General features: G+C 39.9%; 1 protein-coding gene across 12 annotated transcripts in view; it reads left to right on the top strand.

The window, feature by feature from the left end:
- Window positions 1-25,505, top strand: part of chb (chromosome bows) — a 228,678-nt gene that overhangs the window by 39,597 nt on the left and 163,576 nt on the right. For all 12 annotated transcript variants that reach the window (XM_071592444.1, XM_071592462.1, XM_071592469.1 and 9 more), the window contains exons 3-4: window positions 21,600-21,705; window positions 22,841-23,009. In XM_071592444.1, coding sequence (XP_071448545.1) covers window positions 21,600-21,705; window positions 22,841-23,009 — 275 coding nt within the window. The remainder of the gene's footprint in view (window positions 1-21,599; window positions 21,706-22,840; window positions 23,010-25,505) is intronic.

Genomic DNA, 25,505 nt, shown 5'->3' on the forward strand with positions numbered 1-25,505 from the left:
ATATTGCAATCAGTAAAAAAAGACAACCCAACGTTTTTCATATTCGTCGGACATGAGAATAGACGTTTCTCTCTGCTCTGTATGCTGTGCTACTCTGAATAACAAAGTATTCGTGATTAATCATTTCACTTGTGTGTGGCTTTGGTTCGTATTAGGGCTCCACGGTAAGGCTCAGCCTTTTATGGTCCTCCTTTAACCACAATTGATTTCATTCAGTGGTATGAGTTGCGTGTATAGAAAGGAATTCATGTTTTTTTAACGAAGGATTATCCAATTCTCATGACTTCGTCAGGTATGGCGAGTACACTCAAAGAATTGTTTGGGTGATTCCAGGCGAAAATATCTACTGCCCCCGGATCTTTGAATATAATTTTACTGCTAATTTATTCAGGAAATTGCCGTGAGCATTGCATTAAACTGCCCCGTCGTAAGTGGTGATCGGTGGAGCGGCGCCATAGTGCGCTCGATGAGGTCGCTGGCCTTTCCCACCCTCTTCCTTGATTTTCACTCCTTTTCGGGCGTCATCTTTCACTTCTAGCCCCGCTGCGCGTTTTCCCTCTCTCCGGCTGTAGAAATTACGTCGCTTGATGTGTATCAAAGTAATCACTCGCGATTCAAACACACGAAGTGGGAATGCCGATGCAAATCAGTGGTCTGCTCGAAGGCACACTGTGCGCTTGCGCCTCTTGGCATTCTCATGGTCAAAGTGTTGGGGAGGGCGACGGCAAGGAAAGTCGTGCTTTTTCACAGTTGTTTTCTCTCCCGGTATTGTCATCCCTTTTCAATCGAACGGTGTGCTTGCTTGAAGCCTTTTATGTGCATAGTTCCCTGTCATCTCTTAAGTGAAAGCCTTGTTTCCATTTGTTGTCTGTGCTCTTTTGATTTGCCTACCAAGCGACGGGTCACATGTTATATCTTTTGCCATTTGTTATCGGATTTTCGTCTACCATTGATTGAGCTATTTGCTAGTGTAAGCTGTAGGCATTACATATTGTTTTTTATTAATTTTAATATTAAATCCGGTATTAAATTTTTGTTGGCCAAACGCTGGGAATCATAGATGCACGAGCATCAATTATTCCTTCTGTTGAATAAGGAAAGAAACCAGTGTACATTTTCGAAAGACGTTCATATTTTTCTTCAAGAGCAGACGGTTTGCCTACGTAATGGGCGTTGTAGGTCACGAACGGATGAAAGAGGTCTTAACTCCTTGAATCTTGCGAAAGTTTCTCCCATGCACACTCTAGGCTAGCATAACGACGACGTCGGTCCACGTGTCTCTCTGAAAGGCGCCTATTCAGTTCTGCAGTATTTTAGAATCGTAACTTTAAAGTATAACATGCAGTTTCATATTCTTTAATTGATATTACGAGTATTCCTGAAAACGGTCGCATTAGGTACATTGCTCTGAGCAGGGAAGATGACTCTGCGAAATTTGAGGTAATTAGTCGAAATCCGAAAGTATTTCTCCTTATCTCTTACTTCCTCCGAAGGAATGAACGAACTTAAAGTAGTTTTTCGAAGCAAGAACTTCCCGAACATTTCCTGCCGTGAATTCTCCCTTACCCCCCCCCCTCCCCCCAAACCCTCCCGGCCTTCGTTCCCTTTCTCTCGGCATCCACTTCGTCGTCGTCGCCGCAGCAGCAGCAGCGCCAAGCGAGTCCTCTCATGTAGGAGTAAGTAGGACGTGCCGCTGGGAGAGGCAGGTCGTCGTATATGGCGTATGACGTGGGGTGTTTGGATCCCGACCCACACCGCATCGCGCGCACGCACACGCTTTGCTTTTTTGCCTTCTCCAGCTCTCCTCGTCGCCACCTCCCCCCTGTGCCTCTCCATTCCTCCTCCCCCCACCTCCTCCGTCTCCCCACCTGTCCTTCGTCCGTAGCTCTTTCGCTCTAGCTGGTGAGACACGGGACGGCAAGAGGGATCGAAATCGTGGTAGAACGCACAGAATCGTGAGAATCGATCCAGTGAACGCAATTAGAAGGGCGTTTCGTGCCGGCGTGGTCGATGGAAACGAGATGGTTTTGTTTCGTTTCCTTATATTTTCGGTGTTGGTTAGGGGGGTCGGGTCTGGCGTTTGACCCGTTTTAAGTCAGCGGTTTAAACGATTGAACCGTCTTTTTTCATAATGGTCTCGTGTTCACTCCAATGTTCCTTGGCATCCTCCGGAAAAATCACTCTCGTCCACTTCACCTTGGGAAAACACTTACGCCTGTGGGAAGAGGCATTCTTTTGTCTTTTCTCCTCTTTCGTCACACACCCCCTCCCATTGGCATCCCTCCCCTCGGCGCCTCTTATTGCGATTTCCAAGTCCACCGGTGTGGAGGAGAGATCAACCTTGGCTGGCATTGAATGTTTCCAGAGTGGAAAGCTTTTATATTGCTGATTCTTCGTAATCTGCTTTTGTCCTTTCGCTCCGTGGTAGTGGTGGAAGGGGGCAGGGTTATTTTTTTTGCGACGCTTTCGTCGGAAGCGTTGGGGGTTGTAAAACTTCTTCCAACGCATTTCTCTCCTTACTGGGCAACTTGCCTCTCCACCCTCTCTCCTCACCCTCCGTACACTCCTTTCCCTCCTCCGTTCTTCCTTCTCCGATAACCCTTGCCAGTTAGCCTGCCACCCCTCATTCTTCTGTCGCTTGAATGTTTTCGATTCATCTTTGTTTTTATTTTCCAGCTCCCCTCGCATGCTCTCGAGCCAACGGGTACAATTCCATTCCGTCTCTCAGCCGCGTACACAATCAGCCAACGTTACGGTCAGACCACGGTTTCGTCCCCTTCCTCCTGTATCAGACCAATTACCCCTCCTCATTCACTCACGCGTGCGTGGACAAAGTTGACGTTCTTTTTTTCAGCGGTAGTTCGTGAGCGTGTCATGTAGGAAGACTTAATTTTTTTTGTCGTCGTGTTTGTTGTTGTCTATCGAGCGAATCTCACTTAATAAGAAATGCGGAAAGCGCTCCTAATCTTTAATGATTCCTCCCTCACAAACGGTGTCGAGGTCGCAGAGAAATATTACCTTAGCCTCTTTCCGATCTGTTGTACTTCAGCCGTTGTTTTGTTTTCCCATTCATTGTTCATCGGGTCGCATGCTACGTGGTTTGGGTCTGTTGTTATGTCGTGAAGTCTTCTCTGCTGAGGAGCATGTGCGATTGTGGAAACCTTCTGAGTCGGCTCTTAGGTCTTTTAATTTGCCTCTCATTAATTTTTCTAGTTGATTTACTCGATCTCTGATTCAGTAATCGAAGTAATTAAGAGACTGCTACTAAGTGGAAATTTATAGTAACTTAATTTATCATATTATTTTCGACTTACATAAGAAGGCAAATGATTAACGTTTTATTTTAGATTCTAGCCACTCTTGAACCAATTTCGATGAGTCGATCGGACCACGAATATAAATTAAGAGAATTAAATGTCAAAGCGATAGTTCGTTCCCCGTATCAAAGTCAAATTCCTTTCCCATCCCCTATCAGTTTCCATTCATGTTCGCACGAGCTGCCGTTCACAGCAGGATGACTTGTAGGGCATGTTACATGTATATAAATCTTGGGTTTCATCTCAGACAGTGGGCGATTTTCATATATACTCACTTTGTGGTCAGCTGAGGACATTTTTAAAGACTCGGATTGCCCTTGAATGATTATGTAGGTAACGAAATTTCATTTAGGTTTTTTAGATACCGTTTTGTTCTGGGTATTCGTCCACTCCTGCCTTCGACCGTCATGCTTAATGTCTTTGCAAAGCCGAGGCACAGATGGTCGTTTCGGAATGCCGTTTTTCTTCATTATTACGTCACCACGTGCGCCAAACCGACCGTGTTTCGGGCGGCCCCATATTTCCCTCTTCAATACCGCCCGGTGTCCTATAGATTTCTTTGGGCCCTGCGGTTATGCATTTAGCACTACGCCCTCCGGCGAGAAATTAGGGCCACCGTTCAATTTTTTACGCGAACTTTCGCTTCGAATTCCTAAATTCCCCTTAAAATCGCCGTGAAAAAAGAGAAATGACATTAGCATTAAATCCTCAGTTTCTCATAATTTTTGTCTCATTACCCTATTATAATAATTAATGTGGATTCATAGTTAGTGTAAATGCGTGTTATAGGTCTGTACTTCACTCGGATCCAATGAATTTCTATTCATTACATGCACAGGTATTAATATAGTTTATATTCCCTGAGTAAAAACTTTGAACTTGTTAAATTTCTGGTTTATTTCCTCGAATAATAAGGTATATATTCTATCATTTATGTGCATAAATTTCAGTGTTGATTTTTACGGTCGTCAGGATACTTGCGACTGTTCGCAACTCTAACCTAGTTTCGATGAAATTCGAAATCGACTCGTTCGTCGGTTTTATTGCTGTTATTTCGCTAATTATTACTGGTTAACACTTTTGAAATACGCCTTTTTATTGGAAATGACGGCTTTTTATTACTTGACGGCGAAGGATAGCCGCATAAACCTTGGGGAAGATGCGGCTACATTGCTCTTGGAGATTTCAGTTTTTTAGGTGCGCCTCTCGAGCGACGAGGAAGAAGGGCATCACCGCTTCAGAGTGACCTAACGAACCGTAACGTGGTCATTCATTTGGCTGTCTCCTCTCATCCTTTGCCATTCATTCACAACCAGCACATGCCTTCTTGTAAGTAGTTTGCGATCTTGTTGCATTCGTCGTTTATGACTTGTTGGTTTTCGGTTCCAATACCCTAAAAACGGCTCACATAACACGCATATTCCTTATGAAATGGTGGAGATAATTTAAAGTTCCCTTTCGTCGTGTGCTTGTCAGTTGGAATGAATTAGGGTGACATTGTTTTCCTCTTAATGTCGGAGTGATCATTCGCCTTCATGTCTATTGCAATCACGTCACGTATGACATCTTCTGCTTTTTAACTCTTGTTTTTGAAGCACTCGTATTCTTCGGCCTTCATCACAAGTTGCGCTGTATATAGTCAAAGCTTCTCGGTCTGGTACGTATTCCGCCCCAGCCCGCGTTCCATTCTCGCGACTAGCGTTTTTCTCCTCGCCCTTTTAGCGGAAGGTACATGCGTTCCTTTCCATTGAGTTAATTGTTGTCATCAATGAGGAGTCTGTAATGAGGCTCACTCGATTCGCTTGCCTTAAATTGCTTTCGGGAAGGAGGATATCGTCTGCTAAATATTCAAAATTTTGCAACGTGTTGCATCAATACTCGTTATATTTGGGCTACGATAATCATTTTTTAACACGTCACCAAGCGACTCCGTCGACAGGATTCGAATCGACTTCTGCAAATTATGCTCCAAAGATCGCTCAAGTTACTAGAGTTTTTAACATTAAATCTTTGATCTTATGAGCAATCCCTTTATTTGGACGCTGTACTTATCCGATATTTTCACCAGGAATGCTTTTTATCCCGTGTATCATATTTTTCCTCTCTCTTCCATTAAAGGAATTACTTTTTTTTACATCACAGTGACAATTGTATCCTCCGATAAAATCTGCATTGTCCTTGCGCTATAGAGCCTCTTTTCCGAGTCTCCCTAGTTCGTTTGAGGTCTCGCTCCGGGCACTTTGTTTTCTTTTCTCTGTTTCCTTTCGGCGAAACTCCACCCGCGTCGTCGCTCCCTCCCTCCGCCGTTCCCTCCTCCACTCCCTGCCTTCCCCCCCCCCTCCTTCCGCGCCCATCCCAACACTCCGCATTTCCTCGCGAGGGAGGGTGGAGCGGCGGCGACGGAGGGGCGGGCTTCGCCTCCCATTCACTCGTCTCCCTGTTATCTCCCCGCACCTCCTCCCTTTTCCCTTCATTCCCGACCCACCTCCCGCAACGACCTCCATTCCTTCCTCTCCCTCAATTTTTGAGCGCTTTCGTTTGCTTTTATTTCTTGCCAAACCGATAAGACATTCTTTTAGTGGCACGATGAGAGCATGAAAATGCAGGATTTAGCGGAATTTTGACGAGAGGTGGCCAGGGAGCATGATTTTCGTTCTCCCACCCACAAAGCATTTTTCTTTGTTCGGGTGGGGAGTTACAGGCCGCTCGAATACAGCGTGGCTAGACGATGGATTTGAGGAACGAGAGAGAGTTCTCGAGGCAAAATAAAAGCGATCCTCGGATCTCTCCCACTTCTATCTCTTTAGTGTGCACAGGAATAAAATGCTCGTAAAATTTTTTTTATCGTTGGCTTTCGAAGTAGGAGTTTATAGGGTCCCAGGAGAGAACGCGTGCAGTATCGATTTGTAACTCCTTTTGTTATTTGTTCAGAAAGTTGGAATAAGTCCCCGGTTGCCTTTAAGCCGTGGGTTAAAAAAAGGCTTCCCCTATGGTTCTTTTGTGTAAATCTATCTGCCTCCAGTGGTTCTGTATTATTTGCAATTGATTGTCGTTTATTCAAACAATTTCCGTCTTGACAGGGATGTGAATCCATGTGATGTCGAAGTAGAGGATGCTATAAGTGGCTCTGTTGAGTTCGATTGCAGCTATTTAATTTGTTATACATTTCATTGAAAAACAACGCCACTAATTATCTGGAAGGAGTTACTCTAAGGTCCTCTATACATTCTCATTTCTGTGGTAGCAAATAGAACGGATTTTTCTAAGTTTTTAAGTATGAATCGCTTCTTTTTCTACTTTCAAAAGACTATATGCAAGCTATTTGCAGAGGAATAAAGCAGAGAACTGGATGTACTTTGATTCTTCGTCCATTGTTAAACATTCTTCCCGAATACTTCTATTCTATTTCAAAACATTTGGAATCCATATTTCAAATCATCTTTGCTGATTTTCTTATTGTAACGCTTAAATCCTAGTTGATACGAACTGTTTTGGTGGCACGAGTATCCCAGGAGCACTGGGGAGCGCAATGTGTACCAAGCTACATGACCAACAAGGATATTTATTAGAGATAACGCTAATACTTCTGCATTAGTATGTCTTTGGTAGTATTAGGTTCATGTAAGGGTTAAATGAGAAGTTTTGGAATAATTATGAAAATATATGGCACTTGGTAAACTTTTCATGTTCTTAGGTCATATGATGTATTCTTAGTCGTAGATATTCTTCCAATGGTATACCAGTTGAAAAATGATGTAAATTGCCTTATTTTAAAATACTTTTGTCACATTCACACTAATTCCTCATATAATCGGTCCATGTGTAAATGAAAATGAATGATCTTGGGTGGCTGCAATTTGTTCTTAATTTGCAATTTACGGTTATCAAAATATGTTTTCCTCTCGAGTCATTGAGTTTGGTCAATCTCACAGACTCTCGTCAATATTTGTAAATAATTAATCGCGGACTGATAATATTCTTAAAATAGATATGCCGCATATTCGTCATTTTGCAGTCATCCCATACGGCTGCCACTTCATAATTCCGCTACACGATGGTCGTGTATTTCGGGGATAAACAATACGGCATGTTACCAATGTTGGCATTTTACCAAGTGAGAAGTAGTCTAGTTATATGTTCGTGTCTTTTCAGCTTGTTGTGGTTCACTGATGAATTCATCGAATTGTTTTGTTTGGGGCCCAGAAAACATAAGAATGATCGTATAGAGCCCTTGATGTGGTTCATTCCGTTTGTCAATAATATGGGCGAATTAAGTAACCGTTCCTATAATCGGGGGATGCCCGACATAGCTGTCGCCCCCTAAGTCTCATGATCACTCCGTTGAAGAAATTGACGTGGATTACCTCTCATTTCAATTTTTTTAATATTTCTCCAAACGGTCGTCGCAGTTTTATAATCCTTTGACACTCTCATCGTTGTGGTTTTTTAATTCAACGCCGCGTTGCTAGCCAATTTGAACGTAGTAAGCGTCTTATGGCCCATGCTAATTATTTCAAAGACATGAATGTATTAACTTAGGCAGAGAGAATATCTGGCAGGCTTATTCCTATCATTCATGAGTTACTTAACTTACTTAACACTTCAGTCCAGGAAATTTAGTTCCGGTGATTTGCCAAACACCTCTGTTTTTTAAATCTGCTTGTCTGGAAATGTAAGTTTATTACAATTAAAGTTGTCAGCGCTCAGTTCAACGGCAGTATCCATTTCGGTCTACTTGTTCGTAATTGCGGTTATTATATTTGTTGGACGGCACTAATATAGGCGCATTGACTTTTTAACTTTAGGTTAGGTATGCAATTACCAATTGTCACGGGTGGTGATCACCTCCAATATTCCTCCATCCGATGAAGTATATGTTCCTGATTGTTCATATGTTCAAAGAGTTAATGTTTAAATGTTAACTCTTTGAATGAATGCATTATGATAACGATTTTTCACTATTAATTTTTTTGACTAAAAATAGTTTTGGTGTATTGTTGTTATTTATTTTTTCGAAAGATACTAATTCTATGGAGTATGATGTTTTTGCTTATTCCGTAACGTCTCTCTTCATCCATTTCTTAGAGATTTAATTTGTTTATCATGGCCTCAAAATTTTCGCGATCGGCACAATATTCTTTCTCAGATACATTTAAGGACATCTTTTGAACGCATAATTAAATTCATTATGAAATATATTTCACCTCATTATAGAGGAGAGTTACCTATTACAAATTTATTAATGTGTCCTGGGGTCCAGAATGCTGTATGAGTTTCCAATTTCTCTAAGGAAGTTCCCTTCAATAACTCGTTGAACTACCAACCTTCTCGCACGTTTCATTCAAGATAAATTCAATGCCTTGTAATAGTAACCTTTCCCCTTGTAATTGTGTTCTATTTTCTTCCTTACATTTCATAAATGACGTTTGATCGAGGGCATTGTTAGGAGATTCGTGAATGGCGCACTCTGCAACTATTAAAAGCCTGTCGTCCTCGATAAACCATCATTAAATAGCTACCATCTATAAATAGTGTCCGCGCAGTGATCAGTGGCGTACTGCAGAGGCCAAGTTAACTTTCTATTATTCTCCGTCTATGGAGTACGTGTATGCACCATGGGAAGCCTTTAATAAATTACATGCGTCGGTGTCTTAATGAATATTCTTTCATCTTTGGCTCAAAATGACTCCGTTAATGAGCTCAAGGGTTTGCCAGGGTCATTTTAGGTATCTATTCAGTAATGGTAGAAAGTCGTATGGAATTCCTAGACATGATTTTTGTTCGCTGAGCCATTAAATTATTCCTGAATGACCATTCCGGCCTTCGAATATATTTATTTATTTAAGAATATATCGTTGCAATTAGGCAATTGCCCTGGTGGCAGCGGTCAAGTATGATCGATGATCACTCTTAAAATGCGCATACATACATATAGCACACACCAGGAGGACAGATAGGAGACAAAATACTCTCACAAACAATGGCACTTAAAGATTACCAACCGCACCTTTACCATCACCTAGGTTCACACCATACGAGCACATACTGCGCACCGTACATCGCCACACTCCGTCCATAATCACGCACTATTCAATTTCTAATACCGTTCTAAATCGCGCATCGTTAACACTTTGCGAATGCCAAATAGGTTTAACTTGTGTGTGGATAGAATAAATATCAGAGATTAAGAATCTTAGAATTTTCGTAACAGGATGAAAGATTTTTCGGGTCGACGAAGAAATACATAATTTAATAATGCTATGTTCCCTTGCAGGCATATTGGGTTGTGGGATGGAAGAATATGCTCTGTATTAATTGCCTCCTCCGTGTGGTCGAAGGATGTCTCGAGAAAGGACGACAAATAGGTAGCTAGTGTATGGATGGAGCTCCTCTAGCTGAGACTATTTCGCATCAGTGAAACATAGCACAGTGTTGTGGATGAATTATCCCAAATTCAGCTCAATTCATTAAAGAATTCGCCGATATCAATGGGCCTATACACAGTCAAGGCAGGGATTATGGTACCGAGCTGTCCATGTTACAATTCGTCTACTTCAGGAATCCGAATAGGCGCAAACTCTGTAGATCAGGTCCAGAAGAAACTCTTCTGTGGTTCAGGCCAAGGAACTTGGGGGAATGTGGTTGCTGATACATCCAAAAAGCCAGAGCCAAATGTAATCATAATATGATTGCTCGAGAACCAATCCTACCGCAACCCTTGTGACAGAGGAGCTCGAAATTGTAGAGTGGACGACCCTCTTAACACTCCGAAGTTCTGAAACGTTTCGCGGAGTTTAAAGCGGGCTAGAGTTCGAATTTGGCGACAAAGGCCTAATATTGCAAGGAAGCTTCTATCAATTTTGATGAAAGCCAACCAAATCTATGCTGGGGGTACTGAGTGATTCACTATCGATTTAACAGGCACCCCGACCAATTCAATGTATTTTAAATAAGCATAGTGGATGTTGCTGGGAAGAAGCAGAAGAAACAGCGTCCCAAATCCTTAGTAGTGTCCTGAAATAGCATGGAAGTTACTTCCGCGAGACACCATTTATGGATGCCCAAAAAATCAGAGACATCCCCTTAAGAGACAATGACCTTCACGTCAATTCCATAAGCCTTTCAGACGCTGTAGTAATGATTGATGACCTTAATGCACATGCCGGTCTCGATGCTTATGGCCCTTCGTTAACAACGCCCTCTACACTATAACAAATCAATCAATCGTTTCACGTAGGAAATAAATTGATAATTGTGAAGCACTCCTACATACTCGGTGAAGTTGCACAGAATACAAGTAGTTCAAATTGTTGTAGTTAATCAGAGTTCTCTCTACGTGCTAGATATTAATATCTGGGTTCTTAGAACCGTTCAAAACTTGCCCCTTTCTCGGGAAGCATCATATCATATTTCCCTTCTACCTCTCGTTTCCCGTAATTTGCTTTAAAATGCAGAAAGTTTCACGGAATTGTTACTATATATTAAGTGCGTTTCATATGTAACCTGCATGCACAGTCATCGAAATAATTATTTATCATGTTCAGTTGGAAAACAGGATGCAATGATTTGTCAGGCTGGTCAATTCGCAACATTTTAAGGGTTTTTTTACTGAAAGTCTACACTCATATGTGTATGGGGTTTTGTCTTAATTACCATTGTGACCTCGCTCATTTTTCTTGCTTGTAAGGATATGGAGCTTACTATATACTAACAATTTTTTTAACGCGTTACAAATATCAGTAAAGCTGGATATGCTGCTTTTTTGTAATATTTGGGCACAGCTCACTTTTTCTCTGCATAGCCCGGTAAATGATGTCAGTGCGAAGATGCCAAATCTTTGCATAGGGTAAAGTTATTATAATGCTTGTGAATGTTTTATCCACGAGCAGTTGTGCTATTATTGGGTTGAGTTATTGGAAGGTAAATTATTATCATTTCGTTAATACGACGCCGTCAATATGTTCCGAAAGCTTGTATTCTTTGATTATTCTTTTTATGACTTCGGAAGGTGATGGACTATTCACGGCATTTTTAAATTGAGGGGCAAGATTAGGATTTGGATTTAAGCTCTAAAAATCGTGGTATTATTTTAGCAAATTATTTGACTTAAATGTCTAACCAGTCTATCTTAGTTCTGTTTTTTCTGTGTATCATTATTTCTATATTTGTGTTTTCCTCATAGCGGTTGACAAAATCAGCTGATGACTCTAGCAAGACATCAGATAACATTTTTTCCAGGGAAATATTTCCTTGCTTAGTCTCATTTCTTCTCAAGTATTAGTTTCGCAATCGAGAAACACCTTAGATTTTTAAAAATTTGTATGGTATTTATCGTGAGTCAAAAGGTGTATATAATTGCCTATGAATCACATGCTTAATGAATAGTAATAATTCTTAAATTCTCTTTGGGCAGGAGAAATAAAAAGGCAATTTAATCATTTTTTCGGTTTGCATATTTCCAGGCTGCTTTTTATAAAAAATCGACCGTTAGGCTGCCAGAGAAAACACATCCGATGGCTGCGGTGTTGTCTACGAACGTGTAATCTCTTTTATTAAAACAATAATCCGAATAATTGTAAAATGGATGAAATATTATGGCAACTGTAATGCGGTCGAAGTACGCCAGCCCTACTATATATTGGTGTTACAGTCCATTTTTTTACATGTTTTATGCAAAGGTTAATTTTTTCCAATATTATTTTGTTTTTTGAATTGTTTTAAATGTATTTGATAACTTTGTGACGCAATGAAGTAATCTAACTGATGTTTTGCAATCTAATGGTTAGTTTTTCGAAAATATGCATTGAATTTAGAAATATTTTAGAGAATTTGCTTGAAAATTGTGAGCAACATTGTTGTTGACCATGCATAATGGTCTCATAAATTTTGAGTCCCTCCTGGCATTTATTTGTTACCCGGTAGCAGTCTGGAGATTTAAATCTCTAGGTTATAGATTTGAACTTTGATTCAGGTGTGGATATTACTTTATTGCGCTGATAATTACTTGAGCCTTAAAAAGTAGGACGGCGTAGGACGTGAAATGTAATATATGCCCGCAGAAGTCTCAAAAATGATGAGGTCATTTACTGCTATTACGCCAACGACTCAAAATTTATATACTATTGATGAGAGTAATTCTGTGGGCAACTTCTATCCATAACTTTTTGACCACCGAACATTGAAAAAAGAATGACGGAAGTTGCGATCTGTAGATTTCAGTTAGTTGTCAGTTAATGCGAAGGTAATAATGTCCCATTTTCTTCGGAACGCTTTTAGTTATTATCTGTTGACCTACGTCAAAGGTAGCCCCATTATTCCACGGTCGTACAGGTCAAAATAGTGGACACCATTTACGCAATTGCCAACCTCCCATTTAATATTCCTACCTCTTTGGTGTTTTGGGATATGCGTTGCCATAGAGGTGCCCGAGCGTTGCGTTTGAAACTGTAATACCGCTGGAAACGCTGGACTTGACGGTGAATCTACCCACTGAGGCAGTTTTTCTCATAAATCCGTTCCGGTGGTTGGCAGAGGGTAGCGGTAGCATACATTTCTCCTCCTGCTTTCAAGTTATGTAAAAGGTTTTGCTGTATTCATTTTCGCAGCAAGCAGGTTTCAGTGCCTGAATTTTTCTGAAACGTCGTGATTATGTATGTGGCAAAATTTTGGTTTTCGTGGGAATTGTGATTGGCTAAAGTGCTTTTTGTTACATCTGTCTACACTCAGTTGGGAGATTATCTGTACATCTCTCATGAGAAACGTGGTAATTGAACCTTTAAACTACTGCACACATACTCGGAGATTCAAATGAGGACCGAATTTCCTGCCGAAAAGTGTGGGCCAAATTTACCGAAGTTTTTGTTTCGGCGTATTTCTGTGACGGGTCTTACCACTTAATCAGCAGCTCGGTTTTCTTTGGAAATATTGTCAACCAGTGTGTGACATGCTTGTGCTCGTATACGTTTTCAGGAAATACAGTAAAAGACAAAAGTAATCGAACGATGCCGACGTGAAACGGTAACGTTTGAATAAGCTTCATCCTGTTGGAACGTCAAATCGATGTATTTGTTCCACTATTAAGAGTTTCAAAGGCAATAACGAAAGGATTTCGGCAAACATTCAAACCGAAGTCTTGGTTTTGGCGCTCTCTCTCCGAAGTTGGCCACCTGTTTTATTGTAGTGTGATTTTTGTAGCCTGTATGCTATCGAGTCGTGCTCTTAGTGGCCGTGGGTCATGAACATGAATTTCATTCAGAGTTGTGTGTCCAGTTCACGGTCTGCCAGGTTAGATTTTTGGGTCACTCTGTCGTGTGGGGTGGTAGGTCCCTGACCTTTAATTGTGGAGTTACATTCTCTGTGGTGGAAATTTCGTGCATTTGACTTCATGTGAACTTCATTATAACTGCCGGCATCCAGCTGTCCGTGGGACGTCGGCAGTACCGTTCCTTGTGTGATTGTCGGAAGGATAGCCTTCCCTATGCGAATGAATGCTGTTAATTACGTAGGATTAATTAGGTATTGCCGCATGGCATCTTGCCCATTCCTCACCTATTGTATGCGGTATCAAAACCTTAGCAAGAGGCGCTGCTGCGGGCATCAAGAGGACCTGCGTCACCTTACGTATTATTCGGACCTGAGATCCTTGGACCTTCAGACGATGGTGAGGTCGGAGGGAGGCTAATGTGGGCGGTGTGAGGCTTTTAAATTCGATGACTTCCACGTGACCACCCGTTTATTGGCGGAGGTTGGGACGCCGGCGAGCCCAGCGATCGGCAGCGTTGGTGTCGGCGGCGGCGGCACCTCCCTCTCATGTATGCAAGTACATTCACGACCCCTTCTGCCCTCTTTTTACCTTTCGAAGGCTCTCGAACTTCCGTTTCCGTCCTCAACGGCCGTTCACCCATTCCGCCGGGCTTCTCTTCCATCGTTTCTTTGGGAATCGGAAGACGTAGCGGTCGTCCCCATCCCATTTTTTTCTCCCTTCTCCTCTTTTTTTTCGTGTTATCTTCACTTTTGATTGTGGGAGACGGTGCCTTCCCCTCACCCCTCAGCTCTTTCGCCCCTTGTGGAGGGCGGCCGTGCTTCCTACGAGTAAGGAAGCTCCGCTCCTCGGCGTCGTGAGAGTGACGAGGAATCGGCGTGGGAGATCTGAGGAAGAAAGGGAAAATCCTTAGTACTCGGCGGGGCGATTTTGAGGATGGGAAAGAGGGGGAGGGAGTCGGAGATACCGCCTTATCGTAATGCAGCACCTGGCGAAGGTGGGCGAAAGCTCGAGAGCTCCGTTAAAATGAACTAATTGCAGGTCCTCATGGATGATGGTAGTGATGAATGTTAGGAGACGGAGAATTATATATCATACTCTAAGGTGTGTTATCTGTTCATTTCTACTTCATAAATTTCACGCAGTGATGCCATTTAATTATATGTATGCATTGGTCTTAAAATTTGTAAGTTTTTGCGTAGGCTGTGACCTGTTAGAAGGGTAGAGTTAGAACGGCTTCTTTCCGTCTGAGAGTAGCTGGAATATTCATTTTTGGCCCAAACCTGAATCGAGGTCGCCCTCGAAATTGGCCTGCGTAGGTAACTCGTAATTTATTCAAGGGATAGATTTTTTGGGTCTTTAATCAATCTATTGCCTCATTGATTGTGATAATCAACCTTTCCGTGGCTCACGCGGTGACACAGTAATTTCAAACTCCAAAGCGATATATGTACTTGTTTCGAAGTTAGAGGTCGTCCTCTCCTTCAGTCGAGTTCGTTCATCTACGTTCTTTTGGACTCTTCATTTTTGTGCTTCGAAATGTGAGAGATTATTTGCATCTCCTCTTTAATTGTTCAAATGTGGAAATTGTACTAAAATACTAAGTAACGCAAGAAGAATATTATAATTCCCTACTTGCTCATTGGGCAACTGAAAAATAGTAATAGCTGTTACGGAATATCCCTCTGTTCTGAATTCGCGAGACTCGCTCATTCATACCATGTCCGAATGAATTTACGGTACTGATTTCCTTCGCTGGTTTTTAAGTACACATAAGTATTGTTAACGCATCATGGTTGGCGTTTGCTCGCCGTTGGCACTTGGCTCAATAATGGGTACCGACGTGACTGGTTAAATGGCTGATAGGTTGGCTGGGAAGTGATAGGAATTTGCATTCTTGGCAGGAAAAGAGAATTGTTCGTCATCGGCTATTAATTTGTATATTTGCCTGAACTGCTAGTCAGCGTATGCAAGGTGCTCCTTACGTTCCCAAGCCTAAGCAGCGCCGTGTCTTTTCGAAGACTGCTTAGCCGAGGAGGTTAGAGGGGGTGGAGAAGATGGCGATATGGAGGCGGAGAGGAGGGAGACGTGGGGTAGGAGTGGACGGCAATTGAGTAGCGTAGATTGAGCGGTTCAGGGTTGAGTAATCCGATTTTGCGCTGCCGTTTTGCTTCCCTTGGACTGTTTTACGTTGGACGAGGTCGTTAACTCAGAACCGAGGTCCTAAGGTGTTTGGCCGCCACCCGGGGGGTGGGTGGGAGCACTTGGCACCTTTCTGCCTAGTTCCCCGATGGAAGGGGTGTGGAATGGATAGGGATCAAAGGGCCGTCGTCGCAAGGGGAAGGCGTAGGTCAAGATCATTCGGAATCGCAGCCAAAGATGTCTCCCCTTCCTCTTGTGGGTATTCTTGCGCGATGATGCGGGCGTTCGCCGATCGATTTAAACGAAGTTTTTATTCTAATGCATCGATCTGGAATCTGGGCTTGCAAGCTAGCGTGTCGTAATTCTTGTCGTCGATTCCCCGAAAGAACCAAGCCCGCAAGTTTCTTTCCGGAGTGAAATTCTAGGCGCTTTATTTTTTCGTCGCGTGCCTTTCATTTGAATAAATCCCTTTAATGCTTTCCCGGAAATATGTCATAATGGGACGCGGGTTAAGTTTTTTTTTTGCTACTTTCTGACATAATCCGAGCCCTATGAAACTTCGCTGTTTGTTTTACACTTGCGTCATGGTCGATTACAATACTCTGATCCAGATAAACACGGAAATACTCGCCAGAAAATAATGTTATTAAAGAGGGCATTTTTTAGGTTTACATTGGAATTAAAGGAATTGAGATTGGATAAGGGGAAATCGGGAGTATTGTTTTCATTGGTTCAATTTTCCTATTTGTTCCTGCTTTCATGTTTTAACGCTCTTTGTAGCTTGATGCTATGACCGGCGGCCACCTTGATCTACACTTTAATGAGACCCTAAGTTGCATACAGTGACGCAAGAGTTACGCCAAGTGGAAAAATTAATAAAAATCGTATGAGTCGAACAGATATTCGTTTTAACGAGTGGGGAAGGGTTAGATTAATTTTTGTCCGAGGGAAGATTGATTCAAAATTAGCTCTTGGATATGAATGTGAGAAGCAAGGTAATACAATGAGAGAGTTGGTGGACGGGGCAGTATTTTCATCAGTCTCATTCACATTACTCTACCACGAGTAATTCCTCAATCATCTCCAAAGCCGCTTCAATTTGAATGCGTCAGCTTCCCTCCCCCAGAGAAGCTGCATTTTCCCTGCCACTATCCACCATTCTCATTTCTGATTTCATGGTGAAGTGCCCAATGGGATGCCCTTTATAACCCTTTGTTTGCATGTCCCTGCGGTGCAGGAGACCCGTCTCCCCCCGCCCTCCCCTCCCTATCTCTCTCCTTCATCCCGCCCCACCCTCCCTCCTCTTCTCTTGCAATCTGCAGTCCTTTCCTTCTTTCGCTGCAGACGATGTGGCATCACTGCTTGAGACCTCATCCTCATGGTTGGTGCCTCCATCAATACACTCTTCTGACCTCAATCTCTTCTTCCCTTATGTTCCACCCATCGGGCCATCTTTGTGTCTCCTCCCTTGTCCGGAGGGGGGCGGAATTGTGTGCCTCCTCTCCCCACTCCGACCCGCACCCTTAAGCCACTCCACTCCCTCCCTTCTCTTCCTGCTCTGCATTCTGCTACTCCGTCAACCGCGTCTCCATTGTTCTGCCAAACTTCACCACTGGATCCCCTCGGTTATGGAGTGATGGGCTAATCACAGGAACTAGGAGTGAGATACTTTGGGGCGTTCTTTTTATTCGGTTGGACTGTCAACTTGCTTGAGTGCTTTACGTGATCAAATTGGTTCCTATGCTTTTCGATCGGATTAGGGAATGGTCGTGAAGCGATCACTGATTTCACTGAGTAAATAGGACCTTATTTAGTTAGCTATAGTGACCTCTTAATTGCTTCGACGCATTGCGACGTTTTCAGGAGATATCAGGGTGCTATTTTTACTTACAAGTTATTAAGCTCTGGGATGTGCAATGGAGCGAATGTATGCTCGACGAAGATTCGTTCTAATGGCGACTTCCTTTTGAGGCGGCTTGCGATCAGGAAATTCGAGACGTCCGAGTCAGTTAATGGTTTGGAAAATTAAAAATCGAAGGGCACTGGAGGATCCTGAGAGAGCTAATTTAACGGTTCATTTCTTAGGGTTTATAGAATCTATTTTTATTCGTTTGATGAGGATTGAGTATAGCATAGTTTCATACCCTGAAGTTAAGAATTTAAGTCTTGGAGAGAATATTTAGCTTGGTTTATATCATAGGAAGGAACAGCGTGCGTGCTTTTACACAGGATTAAGTCCATGTAATTGTGAATTTGTCCCACCTGAGGTATTTCACAAAATTGTGTGAATTTTAACACTTAAGCGCAATAAGATAACTTTCGAATGAGATGTGGGTTTTAATTTAAGGGTTGGGGTGGAAACACTTTCGATTTAAGTGTGAAAACAAATTGCAGGCTTAAAAAAATGTTTTCAAATTAATGACATTCTTTTTGTTCATCATTTGCATTTACTAAAATGCCTTCAACAATTCACCTGCTAAAGAGGTGACTGTTCTACCTTTTCGCCATAATAATCTATTTTGGATTTTTTTCGCGGTTTCAGCAACCAGCCAGTCTTACACGTTGGTCCATTTTGTTTCAATCATCAATAAACATTTCATCACATGCAAAAAAGCATATTTGCCACGGGATGATCTTGTGGTGGAATCACATTTCAATGAAATTCTTATTCGAGCCGTGGCGTCCATTCGTCCTTTTTTCTTAGATCCAAGGGTTTAAACTACGACCCTTATGCCTTATGGAGGGGGATGCCCGTAACTGAATAACCTTCCTTTTCTTTTATGTAGCCAGAGGCTTAATGGAAACCTCCATGCATTTTGGAGGAACTGTATGGGAAAATTTAGGACTGGGGGAGTGTTTGTGGGACTCCCGTGAGGTGGCAGCTTTCGAGGGCTCTTGGCCCGCGGCGGACATTCATCATGATGGTGGCGTAGGCCTTTGGTCTACGTGCATTTTATATGTCCGGCGGCCATGGAGTTTTCTTCATTTCCGAAAAATAGCACAAATTCACTTTTATAAGTGCCCAGAATTTAATAGTTATATATCTTTGCGTAGATACTGAAATGAAATTATTGACTTCGTAATTCCACACACTTTAAAAAAAAATCTGTGTAGGCTGGCATAACTTAGCGGTATTTGAAATAGTCTTGCGCGTCGGATTTGTTGTGCAATAATGATTTTATAATTATTTTATTATTTCTACATGCTGGAATACGCATGACTGCATATAGCATTTTATCTTGGTTGCGCGAGATGTTTAGCTGCAAATTACTGTCATAACGGGCAGGCAGGCCTCTTTCTGCCCTTATTTTTTCCCATAACCTTAAATGCTTTCCCACCCAATCTGCTGCAGCTAAATTCTTTGTGAGCGCCTCCCATGGTGCCTAAAGTCGGTATAGTCGAGAGTTGCGATAGAATGAAAATTATTGCGGTGGAATTCAGCAAATAGGCATTTGTCTGCTTATCCTGTAAACTTTTACTCCCCATTTTAGCTGCAATGAATTTCCATTTGTGTAGTAGGTATTTACAGTCTCACAGACTTTAGAATACCCTGCATGGCAATGCGCATGGTGGACTCTAAAATAGACCTTTTAAACTAAAATAAACTTGTTCTTCTACGTTCTAGCCTCAAATTTATGGTTCCAATCTACTCTAAAGGTTGCTTCTTTGCCGTTCCACCGCTTTCCTCCAAAAACTAATCCTTTATTCGCTCAATGCTAGGCTCTCTCGTTTTCCCTCCCTTTCCTTTACGTGCCGCCCTCTCTCCTCAGGGTCACGCGCGGCTGGCTCTTTCCCCATTCAGTTTTCGCCCGTTTTCGCGTCTTTTGAGTATTTTTTTTTGATGCAACAGAATGAACTGGCGTTGGTTCCTCCGCTTTAATGCTCGCACTGTGCATCTTTACGCCGCTGATACAGTAGTTTTGACACTGCTTCCTCATCCCTCGCGGCGACGCTGTTGAGCATTGGGACCTATTTTAATGCTTACGAGTAAATACGCAATTTTATTGTAGCATTGTTTTAGTTGATAAAAATGTAGCCAATCCAAGAATACACGTAATAATTAAATGTAAGGCATGGAATCCCACCCAGGTAAAGTAAGTCTCGTTGTGCCTGTTTGTCATCTAGGATATATTCAGGATGTTATAACTCAATGTGCTAAGGGATTTTGACCGAAATTAACCATTAAACAACCAATGAATCCAGTTAAAAAATAAAATCTGGAGTAACTTTTATGAAAACCTGGCCAAATCTTGGTACCCATATTCACCCGAGCATCAGTCATATTAAAAAATGTACTGAGTGTCGATGTATTGGTAATCTTTTTTTTCAGTAAGTTCAATGTAAAAATACTGACAGTAATATGCTCTGCATATTTTTTTTTTGAAAAATACGTTCTGTTGATCCCTTTTGCATTGTATTTTAATTTGTGCAAAGTCAAGGATGTTTGCATGGTAGAAGGGATTATTTCTGTAGATAAGGCCTAAAAGTATTATCTTTTAACCTGCTATTTTATAGTGACGGAGGAACATGGGAAACCATCGATAAAGCAATTTTTTATCAATATATATTATGCATATGCCATCCCATGGTTTTTATGATGCTTTACACCCCTGAGGATGTGAGTTGATTTTTTATCAGGCATCTTATTGATGAAAGTGATACTGGCATAAGGTGGCCGGCCATGAGTCCTCTAATACCCTATGAAGTCTTAATAATAGTAATTCTATGGAAATACTTAAGAATTAGTGCAAAGGGATGCAAAAATACCATGTAGTCCTTTATTTATTCAACAAATTTATCCACTGGTTAACTTTTAATCAACCAAGTAACTTATTCATAAGGTCAATTGCAAATTACTCATTTAAACCAAGAAAAGTGGTCATTTTAATATTTATGTTTTTTATTCATGCATACATATTCATAATATCTAAATAAATGATTATTGTTTGCTTGAATGTGGAGTTTGCCATTTTATTGTTCCAAATACTATTATCAGAGGAAAAAATGTAAGCTGAGATGATAGACTTTTTAGATTTTATGCTGAAAAGAAAGGAGGAAATTATTTTAATGAAAAAAATGTTGATGTGTTACATGTTTTGGTGGGTGCTGTTGAGTGAAGTTTTTATATAAAAGAAATAGTGGATGGAGGAAGGGCTGAAAGGGAATGGGATGTTGAAGGTTGTGATAGAAGGGAGAAGATAGGCCATTAGGGAAGATGAAAAAAAGAGAATAGACATTTTGGGTGATATAAAAGAGGTAATAAGTATGTCAAACCGATGAGAGAAATATGTTGAAAAATCAAAGCACTTATTTTCCCTATTCTATCCAATTACAATCAGTCTCTGCTGCACTCTCTCCCTCTGGTAATTGTTTTGTATTTGAAACACTTACTCTCATACCGTACTTTAGAAAGTTTTCTAGCCTTAGAAACATAAATAAATAATGCATGGTGTAAGGTCCATACTTCCCATTATATTTTTATGCAACCACTTTTCTATGAGCATTAATAGGTTTATTTAACTCATTAACCAATGCTCAGTAATGATATTTCTTATTTCTGTCTGTAAGACCAAGTTTAAACATCAAATGAAAGAGAATATGTACGTTTTTAACACACAACTTCCACAAAGTGAAACCTGAACCTGTAAGATTTAAAAGTTACAAAATATTACCAAATATCAATTTTTATTCCTCTTCGTTTTTGTTTAACAAATATTGTTTAAAAAATGATGGAATATTACTGTGTTGATTTCATTAATTTTAACTTGAAAAATACTTTTGTATTCAAATGTTCCAAAATTTAGTATGTTAGATTTGATGTTCTTTTGAAGTGAAATTTAAAACATTTTCTCAACTCTCATCTTTTTTCCTTGGTACAGGTTGTTCAAAATGGCTTGGAGGCAATTGGGTTCCTACTGGAAAAGATGAGGCATGACTTTAAACCCTATATACCCACAGTGTTGCCACTGATAGCTGATAGACTGGGTGAGTAAATTTCCTTTAGAAGGGTTTTAAACATTTTAACTTAAAGATGAAACAATTTGTCATCAGAATGGGAAATTAGTGAATTTGAATCTTAAGAGGTATCCTTCAGATGTTTTAGTCATTGTGAACTAATGGGTGAAGAAGTGACATTTTATTTTTCATGATTGCAATCCATGAATTAATTATTTAGCTGCTTCTCTATATTCATTCAATCCATAAGTTTTATTTAAAAGTAATATATTTTTTGTTTTACCTTGTCGCCTTAAAAGTTAGTTATAAAGTAAATAAATGCTCTTGATGAGGAGTTGTGAACTCATTTCTCTTTGAAGCTCTTATGAGGATTTTGTGCCTTATATCAAGTGCTACCTGGGTGGGGAAAGGCATCACGGGTGGAACATGGATGCACTTCATGCTGTATGGGTTTTTATGGATAGCTAATAAAGGCTTATTTTTCAAGTTATTGATATCAATAAACCAAGTTAGGTTTGTAGTTTATGTTTTCATTTCCAAACCCTCTTGGCTTGATGAGAACAAAAAGATAGTCTTTTGGATGGTTAGATGTAAATTATGTTTCCCTTCTAATATTTATTGCTATGTAATGTTACCTGAAAATATATAGTATCTCTATCCATTCTAGTCGAGGTCTAGGTGAAATTTTTTGGGGAAAACCCTTTGGTGGTTTGGATTTAAATACAGTTACATTACTTGCTACAATGGCTGAGAATGTTCTAGCATATTATTTCTCTAGAGGTATTGACACCTGAAAATGTTTTCATCATGCCTTCTTTTATCAGAAAAAAAATGTTAAGGATTAAGTAACACTGTCTGTTTTAATTAAAAATTTTATCTCAAAAACCTGGGAATATGTAACATTAAAGTAAAGCTAAATACTTAATTTGTTTTCACTTTGATCTTGAGGTGTTTTTCTAAAAGACATTAATCTCCATATCTTAGTTCTCTCAAACGTGCATGCAATGTAAGTTATTTAATTTAATTCATCGAAGAATTCTGTCCCAAGAATGGATTAAATATGGTTTCTACTGTGCATTATTCATTTAAATGCACTTCATACTGTTGCAATACTTTTTAAATTGAAAAGTATAAAATATAATTTGTGCTTTTTTTATAATTTAAGGTGATAGCAAAGACCAAGTGAGAGAAAAGTCTCAGCATCTGATTTTACGGGTAATGGATTGTGTGCTGACCCCTCAACAAACATTTGATCGCCTCATGCCTTGTTTTTCACATAAAAATGGCAAAGTGAGAGAAGAAGCCATGTTATGCCTTCAGAATACTTTAGATGAGTAAGTGGTTCTGAGATAAATTTAATTAGACTTCGATATTTTAATGCTAGTAAAATTAAAATTTATTTTCTACTTGATTATTTTTATTGGTATTTTCTCATTAAAATATGTTTTAAATGGGCCTGAATGATTAAGGAGATGGACAGTTTATATGCTGTAGATACATAGTAGACACATTCTTGCTTGAGGTATTTTCAATTGAAGAGATTCCCAGAATTAGATGAACTTCTGACTTTTCTTTGACAGAACCAAAGGAATCCACTTTTGATTTTAATATAAGTGTCTAGCCAGGCACCATATGAGTTAGGAAGTGGAATAATGTGAAGAAAAATTCAAATTTATATCCACATTTTTCCGTGGGTTTTTATGATTCACTAATTCAGTGTGTAATACTATTACAGGATTTTTTATGCCCCTTGAACTCATTGGCAACTCTGTGCATTAAGTTTTTTCTCATTGGTCTATAGTTAACGTGGAAGTAAGTTTTTTATTATTTTTGTGGGAGTAATAATTTATGTAAATAACTCCATTTAGTTAGCTCCAGCCTAGCTAAACTTCACTTCTTTAGTGCCTCTAATTCAAGTGGGAAAATCGTCCAATGAAAGAGAAAGAGATGTATTTCACATTAATTACACCACCTCTTGAATGAAACCTGAATCATTTGGAACTTATGACAGAAATATTATTTCTGAAGTGAATGCAAGACAAAGGAAATCCTTTGAATAATTAAAATTGTTATAAATGTACAGCCTAACTTGAACTATCTACAATGGAAGCCTTTGAAGCGGTGAGAATGGTACTCAAAGCATAAGGATAAACGTAAATCATGTAGCAGTGTAATACCAACACCAAGGTAAAAAAATCTAATCCCTAATTACATGTTAGGCTAAAATTTAAGAAGTAGCATCACAGTTTGCATAATTCAAATGCTGCTCAAGATTATTTAAGTAATCTTTTCCCCCCTCACACATTTCTCGATTAAAGCCAAAGAAAAAAGTTGGCATTACCATTCAGTTTAATCATAAAAAGAAAAAATTTAAGTGTTTCTCAGGTTTCATTAAACTGTAAGTCGTCCTAAGCAAGGAATTGTAGGTCATTCTATTTGAAAACCTCACACTTCCTGCAACACTGTAACATCTTGTGAAGTGATATGTATGTAGAGGTAAAGTGGCATGTGACTGTTGTTTTATATTGATAACAACAAACCTAAATTCTAATCATCCCGTCAAATATGCCCTGTGAACCATATTAATCGTTCTACTTTAAAATGCTGTTGTTTTAGTTTTATTGCTGGCCTAAGTATGCCAGTTATAAATTTTTCAATACTCTGGAAGGTCAACTTACTGCTTGAAATATTTTTCTTGAGTGCCGTTGCCTAAATATAATTAGTGTGACTTAATTTTAGCCCAGTTAATGATAATAATTGATATAGCTATCAAAGTATCGATCCATCTAAATGTTTTACCCACCTGTACATCTTTTTGCTTGCTGGAACATATATGCTCATGTTGTATCGGTTAGACTCCAACCATAAAAAAGTATAAATATGGTATTAATTTAACAAATAGCGTAGGTGAATTTGTTTTAAATTGTTTATATACTACTGCATAAGAATTCAAAGAATCAAGCAAATCAATAGCATATTTTCATTTTTAAAATAGCCACCATATTTTTCAAGGCATTCAGCTAAATGTTTGAACAACATTTTTATGGTCAAGTTTTTTTAATGCCTTTTACCAATACCTTTTTATGCTCTAAACAAATAAAATTTCCCAGGGTATGCACCTATGCTTTGTCATTTGATTTTTACCAATAAATATAGCATATGTTACTAGGAATACTTTACTATATTTTGTTCTTACATCTTACTTATTGTTTACACTGCAGGCCCTTAATTCAATATCTCCTAGTTCTATCCTTATCGCTCTAAAATCTGCACCTCTCTTGCTTAATCCCTGGGTTTTTGACATTGCTTTTGAAGACGTCTAGCCTCAAAGGTTGAAGCAAGGGCTTTGGTAAAATACTTTCACTTTTGATTTATTTAAAATTCCTGCTGTTATTTTCAAGTGAAATTACTTACACGTTAATTGGACCAATGCCGAGCTTGGGAAAAAGCTTAACCATTGGCCGCCTTTCAATAGTCCATGCCATGGAGCAGGTCACACGTGACTTAATTTTCTTCTCAACTCCAGGTTTTGTGGCATTATGAAATGATGTAATTTGTTTTTTATTTGCATTCTCTGTCCCTTAAATATTATTGGAATCACGATGCATTATTTTAAACTAAACACTTTTTTTCTCGTTTTGTTATTTATTGCATGATAGCATTTAATGCCCCTGAAAACCATGACTCATCAAATGATTTGGAGCTTCATGGGGATGTAAAACACACCGGAGGCTTCCTTTTGTTTTCCTCACTGTTCATAAACAATTAAGTTAACTTTTCCTCATCTGAAACTAGCTGGTGACTAGTACACCAGTTAATTGTGGTTATAT

This window comes from Hetaerina americana, unplaced genomic scaffold (genome assembly GCF_022747635.1).
Source record: "Hetaerina americana unplaced genomic scaffold, ioHetAmer1.1.p SCAF_1, whole genome shotgun sequence".
In the NCBI taxonomy this organism is placed as follows: domain Eukaryota; kingdom Metazoa; phylum Arthropoda; class Insecta; order Odonata; family Calopterygidae; genus Hetaerina; species Hetaerina americana.